Source organism: Sylvia atricapilla, chromosome 5 (genome assembly GCF_009819655.1).
Source record: "Sylvia atricapilla isolate bSylAtr1 chromosome 5, bSylAtr1.pri, whole genome shotgun sequence".
In the NCBI taxonomy this organism is placed as follows: domain Eukaryota; kingdom Metazoa; phylum Chordata; class Aves; order Passeriformes; family Sylviidae; genus Sylvia; species Sylvia atricapilla.
This window is the reverse complement of record NC_089144.1, coordinates 50761966-50786258: the sequence shown is the minus strand read 5'-3', so window position 1 is coordinate 50786258 and position 24293 is coordinate 50761966. Positions and strand designations below refer to the sequence as shown.

At 40.6% G+C, this 24293-nt stretch overlaps 1 protein-coding gene across 1 annotated transcript in view; it reads left to right on the top strand.

Moving 5' to 3' along the window:
- ST8SIA1 (ST8 alpha-N-acetyl-neuraminide alpha-2,8-sialyltransferase 1) overlaps positions 1 to 24293 on the top strand; it is a 97903-nt gene that overhangs the window by 14107 nt on the left and 59503 nt on the right. Inside the window, exon 2 of the mRNA XM_066319518.1 lies at positions 11257 to 11401. Coding sequence (XP_066175615.1) covers positions 11257 to 11401 — 145 coding nt within the window. The remainder of the gene's footprint in view (positions 1 to 11256; positions 11402 to 24293) is intronic.

Below are 24293 nucleotides of genomic sequence, written 5' to 3'. Positions count from 1 at the left end.
AGCAGAAGGCTCTCTGCATGTGGAACCTGAAAGCAGAATAGAGATAGAAGCAAGTTTGGATATAGAAGAATAAAAGATGTCTAAATTAAGGATTGTTGAGCCAGTTGTTAACGGACAACTAAGAAGGCAAAGGTTAAATCAAGTTGGAAAGAGGTTTTGGGGCTAGAGAAAAGGGTATGTTGACCACAAACAAGGAAGGTTTTTTAGCAAGCAGAAAGAGGTCTTGAGAAAAGCAAAAAATACTATAGGCAAACAAAACTATGTTTTTACCAAGTAGAAGAAAGGTCTAAGAATTTTCCACTGCAAGAAAACTGAGAAACAACTTTAAGCTTAAACTGTAACATAATATGGTAATGATAGTATTTGTGGTAGGCTAGAGGTAAATGTAAAGGTATTCTGTATAATGCTGACTGGTTTTTATGTATTGAGATGCTCAGCAAAGAATACTATAAAACCCATTGTAACCAGAGCTAAAGTGGCTTCAGGCACGCCAAACCTTTAGCTGGCAGCTTTAGGCGTGGCTCTGTCACTCAGGACTCAGGACTGCTGTAACATCTCTGATACAATAAACAGCATTTTGAAGTCCCAACATCCTTCATGGGTGCTTTCTTCTACACTGCTTCATCACTTAAAAAGAAAAGTCTCCTCTTTGACTCATACTCGCTTTTTGTACTAATTTGCTTTTTTATCTGGTTGATTTTTAGATTGTGACATTGTACCAGAAAGCAAAATGTCACCATGCTGTTGAAAACCAAATAGCATCTTTCAACCCTGTAGTAAACAGTTTAATTACTATGGAAACTGAATTATTGCTCTCTAAAATGGTTCAGTTGTTGCTTCTGAACTGATCCTTTTTTTTTTTTTTTTTTTTTTTTTTTTTGGTAAACAATTCACTGCTTAAGTTTCTTGAAATGAGTAGCATAGACCAGCTGGCCATGATTCAGTAGAGCTCTGTAACTTGTCATGCATCCTTGAACTGCAAGGTGAAATTTCAAGATGAATTTGAGACCTAAAAAGGTGGCAGTTGGACTGCCCAGCTGGTGGATGCTCTCAAATCAGCTGTCTCAGGCCTGGGAGCTGAGACTCTGTCAAAGAAAAAAGTATGTTGGGTTAACTTTTGTGTAGTACACATCCAGTAGATAGGAATGTGGGAGTCTTCTCATGCAGGTCAAGAGACTTGACATTTATTTTCCTAATAGAGCACACTTTTTATTTTTTCTCAGTAGCAGGAAGGAAAACCACAGATCGAGTCAGCTCATTGTTAGAGAAGCCCAGTGCTGCTCCAAGAAGCTGAGGACAAAGGGGTCAGAAAGAGAGAACGTCCTGGGTGGCCATCTCTTGGGACCAGGGACTGTGGGATTCTTGTTTCCAACACGTAGTCTCCACAGTGTTCCTAAAGGATTATGAGCTACTTCCAGTCCAAACTGATGAGTTCAAGATCAAGCAATAAACTGGAAAATCTTCTTTCCTTACTCCTCTCTGGATCCTGAATGCAGTGTTTCATGGGCCAGTGGTTTTATTGATTATATATTCCCAGTCAGGGCTTTCTTGTTAGTGAACAGTAGATCCAGCTGTAAGCTGACCCATCAATACCTGTACCAAAAATTATCCCTGACACACTCCACAAATCTCCCAGGTTACTTGCATCACACTGTGTTGCCCCTCCTATGGGTGTCAGGGAGATATAGATAAAAATCTCCCAGTGGGCCCAGAGTTTGTGCTCCAGGGATTTCTTTGAGTCTTTTAAAGGAGTTTTCTGTTCCCAGCACTCTGCCTCGTTTCTTCGGGAACTGAGGATGTGGATTCCTGAGTAAAAGTAAACTCGGGTTGGATACACTAGCCTGAGAGACTGCATGGCTGTGAGTTTTATGTCTTGTTTGAAAGAGCTGGTTTAAAAATTCCTCCCTCAGATCTCTTCAGAACGTAGCTGAAGTATTTTTAATATTTAGATTTCTTTGGATTATGGGTAGTCTGTGAAAACTGGAGCATGGCAGCTCATTAACTTAGGAATTCTACAGTACTTCAACCCAAAATAGTTTCCTGTGATGTGTGTGGCTGTATATGTCAAACTCTTCAGGCTTGGCTTTTATTTAGAATTTCGTAGTGTTGTGGTATATATAACTCTTGCAGGCATTTCTAGGTGGCATGTTTTGCTTTGTTGTAGTATGGTAGGCAGCTCCCTAAATAGCAACAGGTCTCCTGTTTACTACCCTTACTCTGATGGATCCTGTAACTGGGTTCTCTCAGAATAAACAAGTCTACGAAGAATGGGAAACTCCGTCAGAATGAGGAGAAGGGAGAGTAAAACTCCAGACTTGATTTCTGCCAGGAACATTTCCTGTAGCAGTTCTGCAGCACTTGGAAGCCCAGGGTTTCCCAGACCCACCCACTCATGCCTGTGCAGGGGGGATGTGATTGTATAGCTGGGGGGAGGTCTGACAGATGGCAGAGGCAGGAGAGGTGGATGGAAAAGAAAACATCTTGGCAAGATGGGTAAAAGTCATAGCATGTAGTAATCTCTGTAGTTTGTGTTTGACAGGCTTTTAGGAATTCTAATCTCACAGGGAGTGTTAGCTTGTTAAAGGCCACCAGATTGGGCAGAGGGGGAAGTTGGGTAAATTACATTTTCTGCCAGGACTTCAGGCCTATAAGAGCTTAGTACATAAATCATGTTTATCCCCTAGGAAGCTGTTTGATTGCTCTGGGTAATGGGGTTTGTGCATTCCTGATTTATTCCCAGCAGCACTGAACATAGCACAGCAAACTGCTTAGATGAGGATAGACTCAGACATGCTTCCTGTCTCGTGCTCACCTCTTCTTTTTCACTGCCAGCTCTTTGTTTTCTACTTCTGCTTCTTCTGTGTCTGTGCAGGAAACCTCCCCACCCCAGAACCACTAAACATTGTGATGTGCTGTGAAATTCCCTGTTTGTTGTGAGTGCTGCCTAATGTCATTTGCTCAATGATGATGGCAAAACAGTGTGCAGTGGGTTGAAAGTTGTAAATATGTGATGACCTTAATGGCTGGAGCTGTTTGGATTATATAATATATAATGTATAATATGTGAGGACTGTTTCAGAGCCCTGACAAGCTGTAGTGGAGATGCCTGTAAACTTCTGGGAGCTTTGGAAGTGTGAGTTTTGGAAACTCTGTTTGCAGTGCCATGTGAATATTTGTAGTGAAAGCCAGGTTTATGTTCCTTGATTACACTGGAAAATTCTTTCTTGGAGGTTGGGGTGAGTTCTGCCAGCTCATTTTAGGGTCTGGAATAGCTCAGATGATAAGCCTCCGCTCGTCCTTTGGAAGCAGCTGTTAAGTAATAGAAATGTGGATTACATGTTTGGATGAAACAAGGAGTGCTTGGATCCCCACTGCTTGAGTCTGACCCAGGAAATTCTCGGTGTTTTATATAGCCTGGAATCCAGGTGGATGTTGGTGGTGAGCAGTGGGCTGGTGCTGTGACTCTGTCCAGAGGGACTTGGCTCAGGTTGGGTTGCCAGTGAAGGAGTGGAGTGACTCAGAAATGAGATGATGTGGGAGACAACCTGGAAAATATCTCTTGGACTCTTCCCCACCTCCTGTTAGAGACTCCTGAGGTTTCTTTGTCACAGTAGGCATTGGACAGAGAGGAGAATGCTTTAAGTAATCACAAGAGGCATTTTACAGAGGTTGTTAGTAAGCTGGCAGCACTGTTGAGACCAAATAGCAAAAGATTACTTCTGCATCAGCATTTTGTCCTCTCTAATGTGGTGCTAGCAGGAGTAAGGCAGTGTTTGTTACTGAGACATGTTCAGGAAGAAAAAAAAAAATCACTTTCCTGAGTGCAAAATGGAGCTTTGACCGTCTCAAATCAATTAATACAACACACAGCTGTCACTCAGCCACTGGCAATGGAAGTAGGAGAGTAGCCAAAAGAAATCCTGTGATCCAGCATTTGCTTCTGCTTTTGTTTCACCCTAATAGAGTTCCTGATGATCATCAATAAACTAGATTTTTTGATTTCACTGGGCCTACAGGATAGAAAAGTGTGAAGACAGGGTATATGAACCTCTTGTTCTTGAAACAGGTGTCTGGAGGTGATTTGTGAAAGCATCTCAGCTGAAACTCCCTGTAAGAACAGACTCATTTCAACCCAGAGCTCGTGAGATCTTATCTCACTCCTTTCAGTAAGTCTGTGAAGAGGCAAAAGAATTCAGCTGTGATGGAGTTCAGTGTGAGTGCAAGATGCCTACCATTTAACTTTTTTCTGTAGCTTCACCGAAAGAGATTTTAAAAGCCTTGGAACTGGAGTTTCTAATAAAAAGAGGTCCCAATTTGGTTACTTCTTTCCTTTATTTTAATCTACTTAGTGCCTTTAGCAAAGTGTTTGCATCAGTAAAGCTGATTTTATAGCACCTAGCACTCGGGCAAGGTTTAAAACACATTAGCAAAATCTCAAAAATTAGGCTTTTACCTGCAAGCAGAGGAATTGCAAGTTGGAGGTGTGTTTCAGATAAATGGCTCTGTTTTAATCTGTGGTCATTTTACTGTTCTTGTTTATCTGTTAGAAGCCATCTGTCAGCACACAGGAGGACCACTGAACTCAGTTCAGAAATATCTCTGGATCCTCAGCCAGCTGATGGCCAGCTGTTTACAGAAGTGATGTTGGTGGTTGCGGCAGCTAGGGCTGTAAGTGAAGTCCAGTGTCTGTGCTTGGTGATGCATTAAATCCTGGCTTTCACCCAAGAATCAGACTATTACAGCTTAACTGGTGTATAAGTCTGGATGTGCAGAAGCAACAAAGAGCACGCTGTGCTGTCAGTGTCCATTTCGAGGAAGCTAAAGCAAGGCATTATGTGGCATTTCTGGATTATTTTCCCCTTTTCAATCAGTAGAAGATGAGATGTAACTGGAATCTCAAATCATAATCCACTCACTTTGAGAACTTTCTCTCACTGGCAGATTTCATCCAAGTTAAACAGAATAACAGAAGTCTTAAGAGTAGTGAGTTCCTACTAGTTTAATGAAAAACTGGATAAAAGAGAGAGGTCAAGCCCAAGGTTTCCAATTTTGTTTGGCCTCCTGTTTGGCCAATCAGCTCATCCTGCTGGGCTGGTTGGCATCAGATGGATGCTTCCCAACCAGGCAAAACTCATTCCACCTCCTAAACAATTGACAGTTGTGAGATGCAGAAAGCAGTTTCTGAGAAACGAGAGGAGCAAGTTTCTCTTCAAAACTGGGCTTCCTTCAGTCTGTTCCTTCAGATTTATTAATCCGTCTTTGATGGGTTAAAACTTTTCTCCAGATGTGCACCTTCATATGCCTTTGCAAATATATTGAATTTTCGTGCCTTTTCCTGTGATACTTTTGTATATTCTTGTCTCTGTCACATGTATAGGCGACGGCTGCCAGGTCACCTACTTTTTTTGCTTCAAAAACGACATGGAGTGACAAATGCAAGAATGTTCCTTTTCTCTTCATTTCTGTTGTCTCAGCTTTTAGGAAGTCTCTGTAATGAAGGAATTTTTTTTGTCTTTTCTTTCTAATTCTCCTTCTGTCAAGGGGCATGACTGAATTGATTAAAGTAGTGAAAAACACTCTATGGACTTTTTTGGATTGGAGCAGTGGGGCACTTTTGCAGGGAGCATTACTTACAGGGCTTTTATCTGGGTTGCAGAAGCAGGTGGAGAAGTCACTGTGGTGTGATAATTGACTGCTTAGATGCAGGTGGGGGACCTATCAACACTTCAGATAGTGTAAGCTCAAATGTAAGATTAGAGCTGCTCAATTAATTTTTAGTGAATCTCCTTCTGAAAGAAAACAGCCACCCTGTGCCCCTGTTGAGGCCAAATACTTCTCTGTGCTTGCGGTGGAACACAGTGAGCAGCGATTTCATTTGAAGGAAGGAAGTGATGAGAACAACTGATTTTTTGTTCCTGCAGCAGCACCTCATGTAGTGTAACTTTGTGTCTCAGTTGATGGTTCTGCTGTTTTGCAAGACAGCTGTTCATTAATTTTGTATCTGTGAAAACTGCTCTCCTCCCGCCAGGTTTAAAAGATTAAAAAAAAAAAAGGATAGCACATGTAGCAATTAATCTCCTCCCCTGCCCCGCTCCCCTTTGCCTCTGAATTCTCTGTGACAAAATCACCTGTCAGTGCAGCTGTTCCACTTCTTTTTTCTGACACGGTGAGGGATGTGTGAGCAGAGATGAAAAAACATCAGATGGGGCTGCTGGCAAACCGAATCCTTCCATGGGATGCTATAGACAAGCAGAAGAGCTGCAGTCCCTTTCTCACAGCTCACCTCTGCTGCAGAAGCCTCCACTGACTTCCTAGGATCTGGAGCAGCAGGCTTGACTTCATGGATTGGAATAAAGCTGTCAAATGTACATGTGTTTATCTTAGGCAGTCATTCCTTTATGGTCATTAGAGGGGAGGTAGGTGTTTAGTCTGAGATGAAGCCCACCCCAAAAGGCATGGTCTCTATGAGGAAGGTTTGGAGTGACCTCAGCTTGTATTTCAAATACTGTAAATGAGATGAACCCTGTGTCTTCTCTGACACAGTTGTATTTAGGGGCTGGTGGTGGTGGCATTAGCAAAGCTGCTGGATTCCAGCATTGTGTGAGGTTTCTGTCTGCCACCCAGAAACCATCATTTGACCTCGTGCTCAGGTTCCTCACTTCTCCAGGGAATGTGGCTGTTCTTTGCAGCTCCCAGGTGAGATGTCAAGTCACTGCTGCTGTCTCTCCTGGATGTGGTTTGGAACAGTACAGACAGCTCAGAGACATACTGCATTCCAGTAGATTTTACTGCATGAATAATTTGCATATATTTGCTATTGCTAGTCACAATTTGTGGTGGTTTTGTTGGTGAGTTTCCTTATAATACAGCTTTTTTATATGTCTGATATGAGAGTCTTAGAAAAATTTCATCTGACCAAGTCCTAGAATTCATACTCTATAATTCATACCTTGTAATTTGTATTTCAAAGCCTGCAAGCAGGCTTTGTGCATAGGAATTTGAGACAAGTTTGCACAAATCAAAATGTGTTTCACTGTAAGGAAGTGAACGGTTCTGTGTTGCAGTAGCTTTTCAAATCAAAGCTGCTCCATATTTAAATAAAAGAATTGGCAGAGGGAAAGATAAACTAAAAGCTTGTCAGGTAATCTGGTAGACTTTATTCACTCCGTTACAGAATCATAAAATGGCCTGGGTTGGAACAAACCTTAAAGATCATCTCATTCTACTCCCCTGCTCTGGGCAGAGACACCTTCCACTATCCCAGGTTGCTCCCAGCCCCATCCAACCTGACCTTGGACACTTCCAGGGATGGAGCAGCCACAGCTTCTCTGGGCACCCTGTGCCAGGGCCTCCCCACTCTCACAGGGAAGAATTTCTTCCTGATACCCAATCTAAACCTGTCAGTTTGAATCCATTCCCCCTTGTCCTGTCACTCCAGGTCATTTGATATAGTCTCTCTTCATTATTCCTATAGGCTCTCTGCAGGCACCAGAAGGCCACCATCAGGTCACCCCAAAGCCTTCTCTTCTCCAGGCTGAAAAATCCCAATTCTGTCAGCTTTATATCTTGATTTCTTCTAGTTCACAAATACTGTTCAATCAGAAAGGTAGTCCCTGGCAAGTTTCGGCCTCATGTGTATTTCTCCAATCTAAATGTGCCTAAATGTACAATCAAAATCAAATCTCCCATTTTCTATGACATTTTGAATGTGTCTGGAAGGAAAATCTATCACTTGTATATTAAAGAAAACAACCCAGGGTTAAAATCAGTCAGAGATTAGGAGGAGGTGCTGCAATGACTGACAACTCAGATTTTACCTTCTATAAGGCAGCAGGGTTTGCTTGTTCAAGGCCAAGGCAGCAAGGATAGGGTAACCATATCATCCCACAGGATGAAAGAAACAGTTTTATATTTCTTTTGCAGTCTGAGAAACAGAACTGTGAACTCTACTGCGGGGGTGATTTTAAAATAGGTAATGAAAACCCAAATATTCTCTGGTAAATCGAAGTAGGTAATGAAAATTATTTTCTTGGGTTAAATAAAATACTTTGTTTTCCTTTTGGGCACCTCCAAAAAGGCTGGAAAAAAATTCTGAAAATATACTGATGATGCAGAAAAGGTGCAAGTTCTTGATTTCAAAGTTTCCTCCCCAAGTGTTAACTTGGTAATTTGCAGCAAGTTAACATTTATTAAACTTACAGTTTAATTTCTTACTTTAAAAAGTCACAACAGCTCTTTTGCTAATGAAGATAGTTTTCATGAACTGTCCTTATTCTGTGGTCTCTGAAATGAAACCTCTTCCCTTTAATGCAGGTTGCAGTGCCAGGCATGATTTACTATCCACAACCTTTTTATTGTCCTGACAACTTTCCTCTCTTGAGGAAGTTGGGGAAATATTACAGGAACCCTGTAAAGCCCAGACACCAGAAATTGCTGCAGGTAGCATTGAAAAAGGCTGAAACTTTCACATCAAGAAACAATATAATAATAAATGTGAGGAGGAAAATGGTCATGAATTTAGTCTTCATAGAATCTTACCATATTGCAGAGACCTTGACTGCGGATTAAATCAGATTATCTCTGTCCTGCTCTGTGCTATCCACTCTTTATATATTTATTTTTCATTGCATTTAGACCTATTCTTCAAGCTTTGGTAACTGGGTATTTTCAGCAGTGGACCTACGCACAGCAGTGTAATTCTTCATTTAGATGTTGCATTTTGCAAAGGTCTTAATTTTACCTAGAGCTTCAACTATGACTGCTGTCCCAAAAACCCAATTTGGTGTGCTTCTGTGGCTATCAAGAACATGTGCACTGGCCATTCTCTTGTTCATTTGGTACTTGTCCAGGTTATGTTTCTTAGGAGGGAGGTTTTAAGATCATATTCCTGAACAGTTGTGCTGAGGATAACTTTCAATTCAGTCTAGAGTGGAGTGGTGTGCCTGGGGTAGTAAGGTGCTTTAAACACTGTGAAAACCTCAAAGTCTCACTGAATTCTTCAAGCTAATCCCCATTTACAGGTATTAGATTGAGCTTTCTAGGAAAAGAGAATTTTAGGAAAGAGAAATTCAATGTGTGTGACCAAACCCAAGAATGTTTTCGCAGAATATTCAGAAGCCAAATGCCAGCTGCAGCTGCCAGCTCACTGACTCTAGCAGAATCAGAGATTTTACTCTTATTGAAAGGCTTTGTAGAATTCTGTAGGACCATAGAATCTCCGGACTGCCAGCTTGGAGCAAAAAATGGCCACAACTAGAGCCATTATGTGATGTTTGAGAGAGCTCTCTTAGAACTGCAGGCATTGACTGCTGCCTGCTCTGGGAGATGGGATATGAGCCTGAAATTTTGGTCTGTTCTTGGATGGCATGGGATGCCTGAGTAATGAGAGGTCAGTTTGTCCCTGTAGTTGGCAGGGGGGTAGCTACCCTAGAAATAATATTTCCAGGCTTTATTTAGAAGGAAATATGTAGGGGTGGATCTTGAAAAAGAGAGAATAGCCCTAGGAATTATGGAAAGAGTAAAAAGCTTTGTTCATAGCAAGAAATTCAGGAAACTCCAACCTTTTTGCTCATCAGAGGGGTAGTTGAAATTTCAGCAGCCTCCTTCAAGGATCTCTTAAGAGATGGAGGAGAAATAATTTAAAAATCAGCCAAAACCTGAAGTTATAAAAAAATCAGACTCTGATCAGGGTTACTAAAGACAATATATTACTAAGCAGTGATTTTGGTTTCTCCCCTGCCATCAAAACTTTTTGCAAAACCATGGGGATGTGTTATTCTTATGGAAACGTTGCACCGAAGACATAATGAGGGAAATTTCAGGATTACATTCTGAGACTGTTAGAGGTGGTCAAGCCAATGTGTTTCAGAGCCACTATTGACATAAGTCCCTGAAGTATTTCCAGTAGGGGATGCACATGCTGGGATATAGGTGTGGATTTAGTTGGGGAGTCCACAAGACATCAGCATGAAGGTAATGTGAATGAAGCCTTTGTTTGATGGTTGTAGATAAAGCCATTGGTGTTTTTGGAATGGGAATCACTTGTTGCTGAGAACTTATTGTTACTTTTGTTGAAGTGTGTCTGAAAAATAATACTCACACATTTGCAGAGAAAAATGAACTTACGGCAAAATCAATTTTTTGATAGGGTAAGATAATGTGTTTTTTCAAATACCAATTTTTAGAGATGAAAAGTAGCAGTAAAACTTTGAAAAATGCTAAAACTTAAATTTCTGTGAATAGCTTTATGGTTTAGAATAAAATTTCCTCTCTTCCAGAGGAGAATGGCTATATTAAGCATTTTAGTAATCACTAATAATTTATGTTTTTCTGCTTCTGTGCAGCCACTGGAAATGGTTCCAGTCTCTTTTGGATTGCCTTTCAAATATATGAGGAATGTATATGATGACATAATATTACGCTGTAATGGTGGAATTCTGCAATGTGTGTCTTACGTACATTAATGAGCGTTACCCTTCCTAGTGCCATGTAGGCTTTGGAAAGATGGGATATTCTGGACTTGTAGAGCTTTTCATCATTCTGTGCTTTAAGATATGAATTGCTGTGGCACAGAATTTTCAGGATAACCTACAACCACCTCACCAACTCTCAGATTTCTACTCAGGTTGAGTAGTGTTTTTGGGAAGTGAAGGAGTAAGAGGATATGGAGTTTCAGCAGGGACACCAACAAGTATAGCCACTCTGTCTATATATATCCATCATACTGGGATGACTCAAGCTGGCCTTCAGTTAGGAAGCAGGCTCTGATACTGCTGGGAATTTAGGACAAGGACATTCAGTAACTGAAGAGAGATGCCAAAATTTCCATAAGTAAGTATGGAACTGTGGGGTTTTAGGAGGCCTGCTCTTCATAAATAACTGAATTTGCTACTGAATATTTATGTACCTTGGATCAAATGTTGAAAGGAGCTTTTTCTGTATGTGTTGGAGACCAGGTTTTTTAACTATTAAATGAGCTGCATAGGACGGACTTTTTTTGCTGAATCTTGATTTTGTTTCTGGGTGAGTCTGAATGAAAATTTAGATTTTTTCTGTCTATTTCTAAGATTTTCTAAAATAAAAGCAGGTTTTCTGGCTCTTTAACTAAAAAAGAGTCTCATGGTTCATCTTCTGGCTGGGAAGTGTGGCTTTGGAGCACCTGAGAGTAGCAGGAAAAGGGATGTGAGGGGTGATGATTAACTAAGATGTGACAAAGCTCCAACTAATACAGCTTATTCTTTTTGTTCCCTTCTCTAGGAAGCTGCTGGAAGAATGCTGTGACCCTGGGCAGCTCTTTGCTATGACAAAGATGAATTCCCCCATGGGAAAGAACCTCTGGTTTGACGGGGAATTTTTATATTCTGTCACAATTGACAATGCAACTTACTCGCTCTTCCCGCAGGTTAGTAATCATGTTTTATTTTAATTTTAAGTGTTAAAATACTAAATGGTAACATGATACAAATGAGTATAAATAGGCTGAAGGGTCATCAAGAAATTTTATCTTCATTTTTCAATACCGAACAGCATCTACTTTTCCACATTCCGAACATTCTGGTTGCATGAATGTTAATACTTGCCTGTACACAAGGGATGAAATTGGGTCACCTGTCTCGATTTTTAAAATGTTTAGTTCTGGCTAAAGAGGGTGATTTCTGCATTTCAGTCAGGGATTGCAGTCATTGTGAGCCCCATCCCTCACCTACAACTGCTTTAGTTCAGATCTGTGTGGCCAGGATGGGACAGTGCTTTGTGTGAAGGTGTCCCAAGGTACTTCCAGGTTAATGAAGTTCATTGATGGCAAACAACATAAGCCAAATAGGAGAAGCCAGAAGCTTGACTTTGTTGATTCTTGTTGTATTTTTAAATGTTGGAAATGGTTGGTTGTTAATGTCTGTCAAAGGTGTTTTGTGTTAAGTGCAGAGTTTTTGAGAGCTGGCAATTTGCAATACTGATCTAGGGTGCTTCTTGTATTTTTAATAAATATAGGAATTGGTACTAAATAATGAGTTTGTTCTACTGAATTTTGTATGTTGAGTACAAATATTTTATGTGGCTGCACACTTAAAACTGAACTTCTGGCTTTATTAATTGATCTATTTATAAATTATATAAATTCAAGATACAGGGATTTATTCAGCCTCCCAGTGTTGAGTCATTCACGCAAGGCTTCTCATTTGTTGCTGTTTCAGTTAAATGTGTAGCAGAGTTCTTACTTGTTAACTTCATCCTGCAAATAAAACATCCAAGAAGTTGCAGGTGTGAGTTTTTGATGGGATTTTTAGTTTAGAGTTTCACATGATAAAGTCACCCTAGGACAATTCCTATGCATTTTGCCCAGAGGAATTTTGTAGGCCTTTATCAGGCAAAATCCTGGTAGATTTAAAAGCTAAGGAGGATTTATTTGCAGTAATTTTTTCAATGCATTTTTCTACTTCTCTCTTTGTTTCAAGAGAAGTACTTGCCCAGATTTCACAGGCTCCTGCTTTGAAGAATGGTGTCTATTATTAGTTCACTTGCAAGCAATTTTCCTGAAGATGAATATTCCTTTCAAAAGTATCCAGAAGCTTAAAACAACTCAAAGTACTCTGAAATGCTATGGGGATGTAACAGGAATGTAAAGGGCCACAGCAATGTTGATATAATCAAAAAATATTTCCTCTGGTATAAACAAAATTGGCTCTGTCCATATTGCTGGGCTTGAGCAATTTGGTGACTGCAGAAGATTTCTCAGTCCTAAACCTGTGACTAACTTATAGGATAATGTAACCCAAAACTAAATAGAGAACTTGCTATATTTCATGTTATACAAAAATAAATACGTCCAAAATTAACATGTAAAATGTCACTTATTTCTGAATGTGAGCAATACAAAATGGAATTGTTTTTCTTCTGAGCAGTCTGAAGATAAAATTTTTGAAGCTGGGTCAACATTTTCTGACAGACTGCTTTTCCACTGAAAATGCTATGTCATGAAAATATAAATTTAGGATCAGTTCATTATTTTTTTTCAATATTTCTTTGAAGTGAAAAGGTTAGAAGGTTTTGGTGGTGTTATGACATTTCATTTTAACTTTTTTTTTTTTTTTTTTTAATGTAATACTTTAGCTGTTGGGGTTTCTTTTTGTCAGCTCCACTGCGGCCTCTTTTTTCCTCAGACTTTGTGTGACTATATTACTCCTTTTATTCTTTCAAGTTTTCGACCCACCAAGGGAGAAATTTGCAGAAGAGAAAAAGCTTTTATGTGGAAATAAAAGTGCTCCATTTCGGTTTATGAGAACAAAATTTGATGTTGCAGAGTTTTGTATGAACCAAAACTCTGCAACATTTGTATGATGCTGGAATTCGTATGATGCATTTGTATGATGCTGGAAGCAGCTCCTCTTAGGCTATCCCTCTCTGTCATTTTACCCCTTGATTTTGAGAATTAAAATTTCTGGAAGCAGAAATGAGATCTTGCACTGGCTGCACCATCTTTCCCCTCCTGCAGAGAAACTGGTCAATACGCAGCAGTCAGGAGAAGCCAGGCTGGCCACTGAAGGTCCTGGTAACTTGTAAATATCACTTATCACCATTGTGGATTGTTGGAACCCTGGTCACTAAGAATTTCACTTTCTGTGCTGACAGAGGCACTGACCCCCAGGAAAACGCTGCATTTGACCCAAGGCCTTGGAAAGGCTTCCGAAATTGAATGACAGAACTGGGATTATGGGTGTGGAGTTTGAATAGAAGAGTGTGATATCACATGGTGGAAAACTCAGAGTTTAAGGTTTTAGAATGTAGTAATATATACATCAAGCAAGATGGAGGTTTTAGGGCAGAGGCCAGTCCTTCTTTTTCATCTTCTTCTTCATGTGTCTGGGTGATATTTTGTAATTGGATAGAAAATTCCCCATTGCAGGCCACGGGGTGGTTGGTTATTGGGTCAAAAGTGAAAAATAATTTAGGTGTCATGTCTTAATTGGACTGTTTATCCTTAAAAGGCCTCGGAGGGAGAGATAGGGCTCCATTTTTTAATTTGTTACTAGAAGTACTGTAAAACTCATGGTTTGTGAGACTGTAATAAAGAGAAGAATTAATAAACATCTGAGTGAAATAAGAAATACATCTTGAGCATTTAATCCTGACCCTGGCAAAAGGAAGGTAAAACACATCAGTGGACCTTTATTAAATAGAACACAGAACTGTGTGCTGGCAAGTGTCCAGCACTGCTGTCCCTGGTGGGACAGAGGCACACATTCCCAGAGTTTGGAAGTTCAGCCATGGCTCTGGTCCTGCACTCTTGTGCTGAGGTGTGACAGAAGGCAGGACCAGCACTTCCCACCCCTCACCACCTGACTGCAATGGGAGAAACCAGGCTTCCAGATCTTCCTGAAAGTATTTTTAGCTGCTCTGAGTAAGCAGGATGTAACCACATGAGTAGCTAGGATGTAACTCAAAACCATGTGAGCTAACACTCATCTGCTCTGGAGTTAGAGGATGTGTCAAGGCCCAGTTGCAAATGGTTTTTTAAAATAATTTTTCACTCCTAGCTGTCTTTTTCCTCCTTATAGTTTCAAAACCAAATTTCAGACTATCTTTAGCATTAGAGAGGAAAACCCTTTCACCCCAATAGTTAGTTTTTTGTGCAAATATCTGATTTTTGGTGCTGGTTAGGAAAAGCCTATAGCAAGGAAAAACTGAGGTATATTTCTGAAGTCAACTTTCTCCACCCTCCAAGAGGTCAAAAAACCCAATTAAATCTAATGTAAGTTTTCACTCTCCCACTATTGTTTTGGAGGGTAGAGGGGTGAATACATTTCAAATGTTTAACTTTTTAATCTGGCAAAATAAAACTGTTAATTGAAAAAAAAATTCTGATTTCATTGTATTTCACTTGAAGCTGTTAGGCACTTTTGGTAGCAGCAAATTATTTTAAATTACTAAAATATTATTCCTCAGCTGCTCAGATCCCTCGTAAAGTTTCACTTGCGGAATCTGTCAGTTACAAGAGTGGCTACTTGCACTGAGCTTCTCATGAACAGTCATCACAAATGATGTTGGAGAAATCCAAAGGAAATAACTGCCAGCCACAAAAAAAAAAAAAAAAAAAAAAAAAAAAAAAAAAAAAAAAAAAAAAAAAAAAAAAAAAAAAGTGGCGTCTGTTTCCGGGTACTCTGTGATCACGAGGAAGATGATACTTTCTAAATCACACATATACTATAAATATTTGTTTAAAGTTTAAATTCCCTCCATTAGCGTAAAGGCAGAGAAAAAGTTGCTCTAATTGTAAATGTAAAATGGAGACATTCTCTGACATTTTCTGGATTTTCTGAATGGTGTATTGAGTAACAGTGAATTATTTGATGATTGTGATTTGTGCTTTTTATTCAGGGTACCTCTTAAATTTTGGGAGCTTATTTGGTTTTTCTTGGTTGCTCACAACATCTTTCATTTAGCCAGAGATTTTGTGTCATCCTGCTGGTGCTGTTTCAAAGCAAATTCCCTGCTCTTACAGTTATAGCCTGCAGCAAGTAGAATAATTTGTAATTATTTCAGGAAAAAAAAATCAGGTTGGGAAAGGGAGTTTGGTGTGGAGTCTGCAGGCTTTTTCCCTTATTGCATGCTGAGGATAACAGGAAAAACATCCCAAGGAAGGAAATGGCACTTTGGTTCTGGCAAAAGGTGAGGTGTAGCAGCAGCAGGTTCTGGGAAAGGTTGGACGGGATCCAGCTGCTGTGCAGATCCAGGGTGGAATGCGAAGCCAGAGCTGTGTAAAGAGAGTCAACCCCTTTAAGAGGACAATGTTTCCTTCCTTAGGGCAGATGCTCTGTTTTGTTGGACTGATTTTAGACCCAGGTGATCCAAAAATTGTGTGAAAAACGTGAAAATGCCTGAAGCAATGTGGGCTAGGATCTGATGGATGGGCTGCAGCGTTGCCAGGAGGCAGGAATTACTGCCCTTGCTGTTGATTTTGGATGTGCTCTGTTAATTTTTTGCTAGCAGTGTGCTCTCTTCTAAGTAATGCTCTGTAATCAATAATTGCTTGGAGAAATACAGTGAAATATTGGCTGTCATTTGTGATATTTTTTCTTGATGCCTTGGATATGGACATAAATTTTAGGTCTACAGACATTCCATCAAGCAGCTTTTATTTCTATTTCCACTAATTCTGCTTTCTAAATAGTACCTCCTTATCTGCCTTTGAGTTGTATTTAGTTAGCATTTGGGTAAATTTCTTGGTGCTTTCCCTTTTGGCCCTTTATTTCTTCATTATTTTTTTTCCTTCCTTCATTATTTTCCTGCTCCCTATGCCTACTTTAATATGCAAACCCTCTTCTTCATTGGGGCTACATAGATTGACTCAAAATGAAAATGTGATAAACATTAGTTATTGGCAATGTGGGAAACACTGTATACTAAAAGGTGAAGAGGTATTTAAATATTGTGAAATGAAAGTTGTGTCTTGGGAAAGCAACTAATATATTTTTTTATTATTCAAGCAATTGTATTATAAAGTGCTTTTCATAAACGGGGAGGTGAAATACTGTCTGTAGAGACCTGGCAAATTGTGCTCTTTTGGGGCATGAGTCTTCCCTTTGATGCCTTGAGAGGCTACCTAGAACAGAGGCTAGATAGAGTTAAAGGAATAAAGTAGATATTTATTAAAAAGGTCTTCAAAGGATACGCCTTGGGCAGTACAAGAACCCAGTCAAGGCTACACCCAAGATGGACAGCAAGTCATGAGTTTTCCCACTTTTATAAGTTTTGGTCCATTTACATATTTGGCTTAATTGTCCAATTACAGCTTCAGTTTATGAAGTCCCATCCTCTCAGTTTGCTCTTCTCAATTTGCTGTTGCTTAAACTTTTTGGGCCTGAAGCTGCAACAGTGTCCTTGATTCTGGGGTTGGAAAAGGATTCTTTTGTCTGACTAAACTCTGAGAAGAACTTGCTAACACTTTATATAAAGTTCAGAGTTATATACTAATGCAGTACTGAATCTGGATAAATTTGAAAGCTAAACCTTAAGGGATCACCTTCAGTGATTCAGGGATCCCCCTGGATTCTCTCTAGCCACTGGCATCAGGGCGCTCAAAACAAAAATGTGGCTTAATATTTAGTTAAGAGAAACCTGTATCTTCACTGTGATTCCGTCCTGAGTTGTCTAATTGGACCCCTTTGTGTGGCATGTTAGGAAAGCTATAAAATAGAATGCTCTACTCTGGCTGGTCAGCTAAGCAAAAGCCACAGTTTTTTCTGAAACTGCCCCATAGAGAGAGGATGCAAACATACCTGATGGTGAAAATCAACTTCATGCTAAAAACTTGAGCTAGAACGTGTTTAGTGTGAAGTAGTTAAATGAAGGATGGGCAACATGCACTTGTTGAAGTGAGTTGAGTCAGACCAAGGAGTTGCTTTCTGTCCGCTGTTGATGCGGGCTTTGGTCAGCCTTGGCTTGCTGAATGTCTCCAGCCAAGCAGCTCAGCCAGACTGTCTTGGCTGAGCCTGATTCTTGTGGATTTTATCTGCAATAATGCACATGCCAAAACGAGCTTTGTCTCAGTCGGTGCAAACACATAAATAGACGCTGACCTTTTCAAATGTAACAGAGAGAAAGGGAAGGGCTGGATCTGGCTGCAAAGTGTCAGTTCGGCCCGCGGGCAGGGAGAGGATGGGCTGCCCTGACTCAGCCTTTGTGTTCCAAATCCAAAGTGACTGAGCATCCATCACTCTCTCTCCTAGGTAATACAGGAGATCATCTTTCTACTCATTGGCTGCACAGATGAAATGTTCTCCCTGAAGTATCATTTTTACGTTTGTGCATGTTATGATGTGAGATTGCAAATTACAGATTGAAAAGGCTGAACTTGAAGAGGAAGTGGGAAGAGCAAGCAAAGAGGGACAGAGAGGCCCTGGGAAATTTATGGGCTTTTTTGTCGATGTTCATCTGCTTTATGGCAACATAAACTTGCTGCTTTAGAAGCAGGAACTGTTGCTTCTTAAGGACTGTTTCAGAAGCAGGAACTGTTGCTTCTTAAGGACACAGATGAGAAGCTACAGGGACACCAGACTTGTGATGGCTGTAAGTGACTTCAGGACATAGGAGCTGCCTGGCTGGGGGTGTAAAAATAGAAATAAGAGTGGATTCTAGTCTGCCCAATGGCAACACAATTAGATTTGCTTTGTTTAGTATCTTATTGTAGTTTTATATAACCAATAAGATACTAAAAGGAGATTGCTCCTCCATGCAGAGGTTTTTCTGGCAGTGAACTTCTTTATATACCAAGACTTCCACCTACAGGTGCAGTGAAACCTTTGCTTCTTGAGAAAGCTTTATCTTTATATGCTGTCCACCTGTTGGCCTTTCATTTTATTTATGAATTTTGTTATTAGAATTCGTCTTGTTCAGTTTAAAGATCTTTTACTGTATATGTGACTATATATTTGATTCAGTGATTACCACATTACATTAATTTTCTCTCTGCAGTAGTTGGCTTTTTTGGTAAGATATTTCTTAATATAGGCTTAATATCTTACTTGAGGCTTAGGTTTGGGTCGATTTTGTACCGGCTCTTACAACCTGGCAGAAGAACGAGAAGGAATTTATGGAATACTACATACTTCTATTTTTTGTGTTGTTACTTGGTTTCTTGGTATGGCTCATGTAAACTTTGCTAGAATATAGCAGAATACCAGATTATGTTCAGAAGGTATTTATTGTGTAGCAGAGATGCAGCCCCCTTCTCTTCTCCCACGTATTTTTAAACACAGGTGTGAGTGTGGCTCACTGGAGTCTGCCGGCTTGGACAAAGTCAGGAAGGTGGTACCACTGCTGAAGCTCTTAAGAAGGGGTAGCAAAGTTACAAATCTTGTAGGAAGATTATAAAGTAGATTATATAGAAAAAGAGATCCTTTATGTCTTCTTGCTTAGAGGAGAGTGTAAGTCCAGCTGTACATGTAATGAGAGCTCTGCTGCATTACAGTTCAGAAATTGACTTACTGTAGCCAGACATTATTGATTTAGAGTCCTTATAACCTGATATGACATGGAGAGGAAGGGCTGTGGTTCTCTTCTGGAACTACTTTTATCACCTGAATGATTCCCATGTGGTAGACACTGGCTTCCAAGTGACATTTTGGACACAGGAAAAATAAGCAGCAGTGGTTTTCTTCCATCAGGATGCATTGGATAAATCCTGGATGTACAGGTTGCTCAGATCAAGAATCCAGGCTGCTTTCTCCTTCTTGATCTACAAAGCTTATACTCTTTTGGAGTCTTTAAGGAGAAAATTGGCAATTAAATCTGTGCTGTATATTGTCTACTGGCCAGTAACTATGAACCTGAGGTGACTTTGGAATGTGATGGCCAAGGGATTAGTCTGTAGTGGCAGACAAAGGCAAGGAAGCTAAAAGTACTGGTGTGAACTGAGCCAACATATGACATTTAATGGTCTAGTGAATTTGGACTTGTGTAATATGACTCTGAATCCCAAGTGCAGAAAGAAATATTTCTTTTTAGTGCAGAAATGATATCTATTTTTTTTTCCTTCTTCTATAATTTCGTTTTCAAAGACTGTCCTAGAGATTTCTGCCAACCGTGGGCATTTGGGGTTGGGGGCAGTTGGCAGTGACAGTCTGGGTAAGCTGTGAAGAGCAATTTTCATAAAAACATATTTGGCTCTGAAGATGGTTTGAAGGAGGAATACTTGAGTCCAAGACCATGGCTTAAGCTCACTGACTGTAGTCCCAGGGAGACTGCAGGAGGCATTTCCAGGATATTTTCCTGTAGGGAACTTTATTGCCTGCACAATTCTGCACACTTTCCTAGGTGAGCCCTTGATCTATAAGCTGAAAATTAGTTATAAAATCCTGTGAATGGGGTTAGGGTTAGGGTTATGCATGGTTTGAGATTATGCATGCCAGTTTGGTGGCTGCAGTAGAGCTCTTTCAACATTGCCTCATGGAAGCAGTCTCCAATGGCTGTATTTTCCTTAGTGTAAATGTACTGGACTAATGATCTCTAGTTTCAGAAGATCTGGATGAGAGACACTGGATGAGAATCATTTCTTTCTGGAGGAAATTACCCAAATTCTATCCCAAACATTAGCTCTGAGAACTGAAATGGTGTTTTGGAGCTCCCAAGTCATGCAAAGTCCCTGGAGGACTGCACCCCGTGGGACAGTGACCCACCCTGCAGCAGCTTTGGGAGGATTGTTTGCCCATGGGAGGGACTCACGTTGCAGCAGTTTTGGGAGGGCTGCTGCTCGTGAGAGTGGAACCACGGTGGAGAAGTTCACAGAGAACTGTCTCCTGTGGAAAGGGACCCAACGGGCTCCCAGGGGAAGGGCTCCTCTCCCTGAGCAGCAGCAGAACTTGGGAAATGAACTGACCAAAACCTCCACCCTCTGTCTCCCTGTGTTGTCAGTGAGAACGAAGGAGGAGTTGGGGGAAGAAAAGTTGTTTTTAAGGGCTTATTTACTTCTCATTATCCTCCTCTGATTTTCTAGTAATAAATTCACTCTGTACTTCTAAGTTGAGCCTGTGTGCCCTTGGAGTGTTTTCTCCTGGTCCTTATCTCAACTCATGAACCCTCATGATTTTTTTCTCTCTGCCCAGCTGTGGCAGGGGAGGTTGAGCTGTGTGTGCTGGCATTTGGCCGGTGTCAAACTGTGAACAACGGGGCAGTGCTGCACCAAAACACAAGGCACCATCAGCTCATGGTGGAGTCACAGTGAAACCTGTCATTGTCAAGAGAGGATGCATCCCCAAGCCCAGTCATTGTCTGGAGGGGATGCTCAGAGGTCACTGCCCTCTTGCCTCTGCCCTATGGCTGGCAGCTCTAGCAGCATCATAGAATGGTTTGGGTTGGAAGGGACCTTAAGGATTGTCTCATGCCCCATGGGCAAGGACACCTCCCACCAGATCTGGCTGCTCAGAGCCCCATCCAGCCTGGCCTTGAACACTGCCAGGGATGGGGCATCCACAGCTTCTCTGAGTATCCTGCCCCCAGCATCTCACCAGCTCATAGCAAGGAAATCAATTTTAACATCTAATCTACGTCTACCATTTTTCAGGTTTTTCAGAAATATTTATCTAATCATTTTCATAACTTCCCTAATAAAATTCCACAACTCACTAGTCTGTCCAATCTAGTAAGTTGCTTGCCCTTATGCACAGAATATATTTCCTGACATCTGACTTGAAATCCCCCCTGGCTATAAGTAAGAGATTTTTTTCTTATCTTTTCCACATATGACTGCTATCAAGTCTCCCCACTAGGGAAGTTTTTCTCTAGGCTGAACAACCACAAGTCTTTTACTCAAATAGTTGGGGTTTTTTAAACTTCTGAATGTTTTTGCTTTTCTAATGGTCTTTCAGGAAAATATATGCCAGTAACTGTGTGGTGCCCTTGGAAATATATTCTCAGATTTATCCATTCAAATGGTACAACACATCAGTACCAAATACTCCAAAGCAGAGCCTAATGTCACCTTTCTGCTTGAACAAGCTTGTATTTAGTGTAGCTGTTATTCTATGCACAGCGTAGCTTGGTACCGGGAGCAATGCTGCAAATTCAAGCATTGGGACTGGGCTGAATAGGAGACAGTTTAGGTGAGAAAGACAATGAATGCAAGCTACACAGATCTGGTCTGTGATCCAGTATTATGCCAGTCAAAATGAGAAAGCAAAGAGAAATAGTTTTGTATGAGTTATGATGCTCTTATATGAATTCCCCGCGCACTCATGGTCATTCAGAATCAATGTATGGTGTTATTGCACAGGTAAGTCTCTGCCTGGAGACCTCTAGAGAAGATTAAAATGAGGATTTCTTCAGGTAGAGTTTGTGGGGAAGAAATATTGCAAAATCCCTTTTCCCCACACAGTAAACAGATAGAGATGCTGACACTATTCCTTTTCCTTCACACAAAGGACAGAAAAAAAGGAAGAGACCCAGAGAGCCCCTGTGATACTCATGCCATTATATAAGTACAGAAAAAACTGTGGTGGCGAAATGAGTAACAAGTATGTGGTAAAATAGAGGAAGTGAAGCCTGGTTACTTCTGAGTCAACAGAAGTGTTTCAGCTGACTTCAGCATGGCCAGGATTTAGCCAACAGTACCCATTTGTTAACTGCAATTCTGCTGAGGACTCATAATTTTGGTACTGTGGTTTCTTGGATAACAAATTATAACCTTTTTCTTTTTTTTTCTTTCTTTTCCCAAGTTTCTCAGCCTTTATTAGGCATTGTTTGTATGTAGTGAATGAGTATTCTTTGTCTAGTGTGACTGAAGGAGGATTCCTCATGGCAAAGACATGGACGCGTTAGAGTGAGTCCAGAGGAGAAACACCAAGGTTGATTACAGGGATGGAGCAGCTCTGCTATGAGGAAAGGTTGGGAGGATTGGGATTGTTCAGCCTGGAGGAGAGAAGGCTTCAGGGTGACCTAATTGTGGCCTTCCACTACCTGAAGGGAGCCTACAGGAAGGATGGAGAGAGACTATTTACAAGGGCCTAGCGTGACAGGACAAGGGGGAGTGCCCTCACACTGACACAAGTGTGGATTTAGATTGCATATCAGGAAAAAATCCTTTACCATAAGGGTGGTGAGATTCTGAAATATAGTTCTGCATATCCATCCTGGAATTATCTAAGGATGGGGGTCTGAGCAACCTGGTCTATTGGACAATGTCCCTGCCCATGGCAGTGGGGTTGGAACTCGATAATCTTTAAGATCCTTTCCACCCAAACCATTCTGTGATTCTATGTTATTTTCTGCAACATTTCTTGAGATATGATCAGATACTGCCATTCAGGTATGCATTTACATCAGATTGTTGTCATGGTGCCGAGGCAGTCCCTATGTTTGTGAATTTCATATTGAATATCTGTTGTTTGAGCCTAGACCATCTGAGAGATAAGGAATGCTGTATAGTGATAATTAGCAATGTTGGTTTCTCTCTAAAGTATAATATCTGCTCCCATTGAGCACTTGTAAGGCTGAGTACTTCTCTGAAACCTGCTGTTACATGAAGCCTACAAAATAAATAACGTTTCCAAGTAGACCAGAAACTTGCTTTTTGTGCTTTCAAAGGGTCTTTGTTCATCAGAGATAAAAAAAAAAAATAGAGGCAGTTAGAAAGGGTTCGGCATGGTTCTACTCCAATGTAAATTAGACCCTTCCTGCTTGTTTCGTTATTAGTATTTGATCTTGCAAGGAACTCCTCATTCACAGCAATTATGATACTGGCTTTATTCTTTTAAATATAAGCTTTTGGACCTTCTTTCCATTTCTCCTGTACTCCTGAAGTTTGACATGCCAGTTACCTCTGTGCAGTATTACTTTTTATAACCATGTAAACTTGATTTTCACACTCATTTAATTTGTAAAATGCATGTTAATAACTATGTCCCTGCTATATTTTCTCTTTTATTTCCCCTTCCGGTCAGTACTGCTGGTGCTCTGCTTTACGGAACACTGCACTTGATTCTCTCTGCCAGCTCAGTTGAGGGTAGTATTTGCCCAGGGTAAGGTGACCTGAAAGGCCAACTTGACCTGGCAGGGGCCTTAATGTGATGGCTGGTACCACTCTGGATGGTGGTTCTGAGGGGAGCTGCAGTGAAGGGGATCTGGTGTAACAGCTCTGTCAAGTCATTTAACACCCAGGTATTTACTGATAGGTGCGCTTGCAAAAAAAGCTACCTTTCTATTCAGCAGAGCTGCTTCTTAGATCCCACTTAGTTTTATCTTCCCGCTGATGAACTGCATTTTTATTCCTTCAGAGCACCTCAGTTACAGAAAAGCAGGTTGGGCTGTAAGTTGCCCTGCTCCTAAACAGTATCACCAGCTTAATTGGGTTTTTTGTCATGCATTTCTCAATGTTCTACATGACTCTCCTACCCTTATTTCTCCATGGAGATGACAACATACAAGACAGATCAAAATCAAACCTGGTTTGCCAAGAGATCTCACAGAGGTCTTGATTTCAGGAACTTCTCATAATACGCACTTAGTCTTGAAATCTGTAAGAGCAAAACACTGACCTGTCAGCTAGGACAGGATCTTTCCATGCCTGAGCTGAACTTTGACCTAGTGTCTGACTGAGAGGGGGAAAAATTGGGAAATAACAGCAAGTTACCTTTTGTTGATAGCAAGAGATATTTTGGTAGTATAGAAGTAAGGTGAACTAGCACGTACATTCTACTAAATGTGTATTTCTGGTTAATTATTGTGGTTAATAATTTGTGTGTTACAGGTAAGAGGGTGAGAGGAAATCAGTTTTTTTCCAAAACTCTCTCATTCCAGTGTACTTT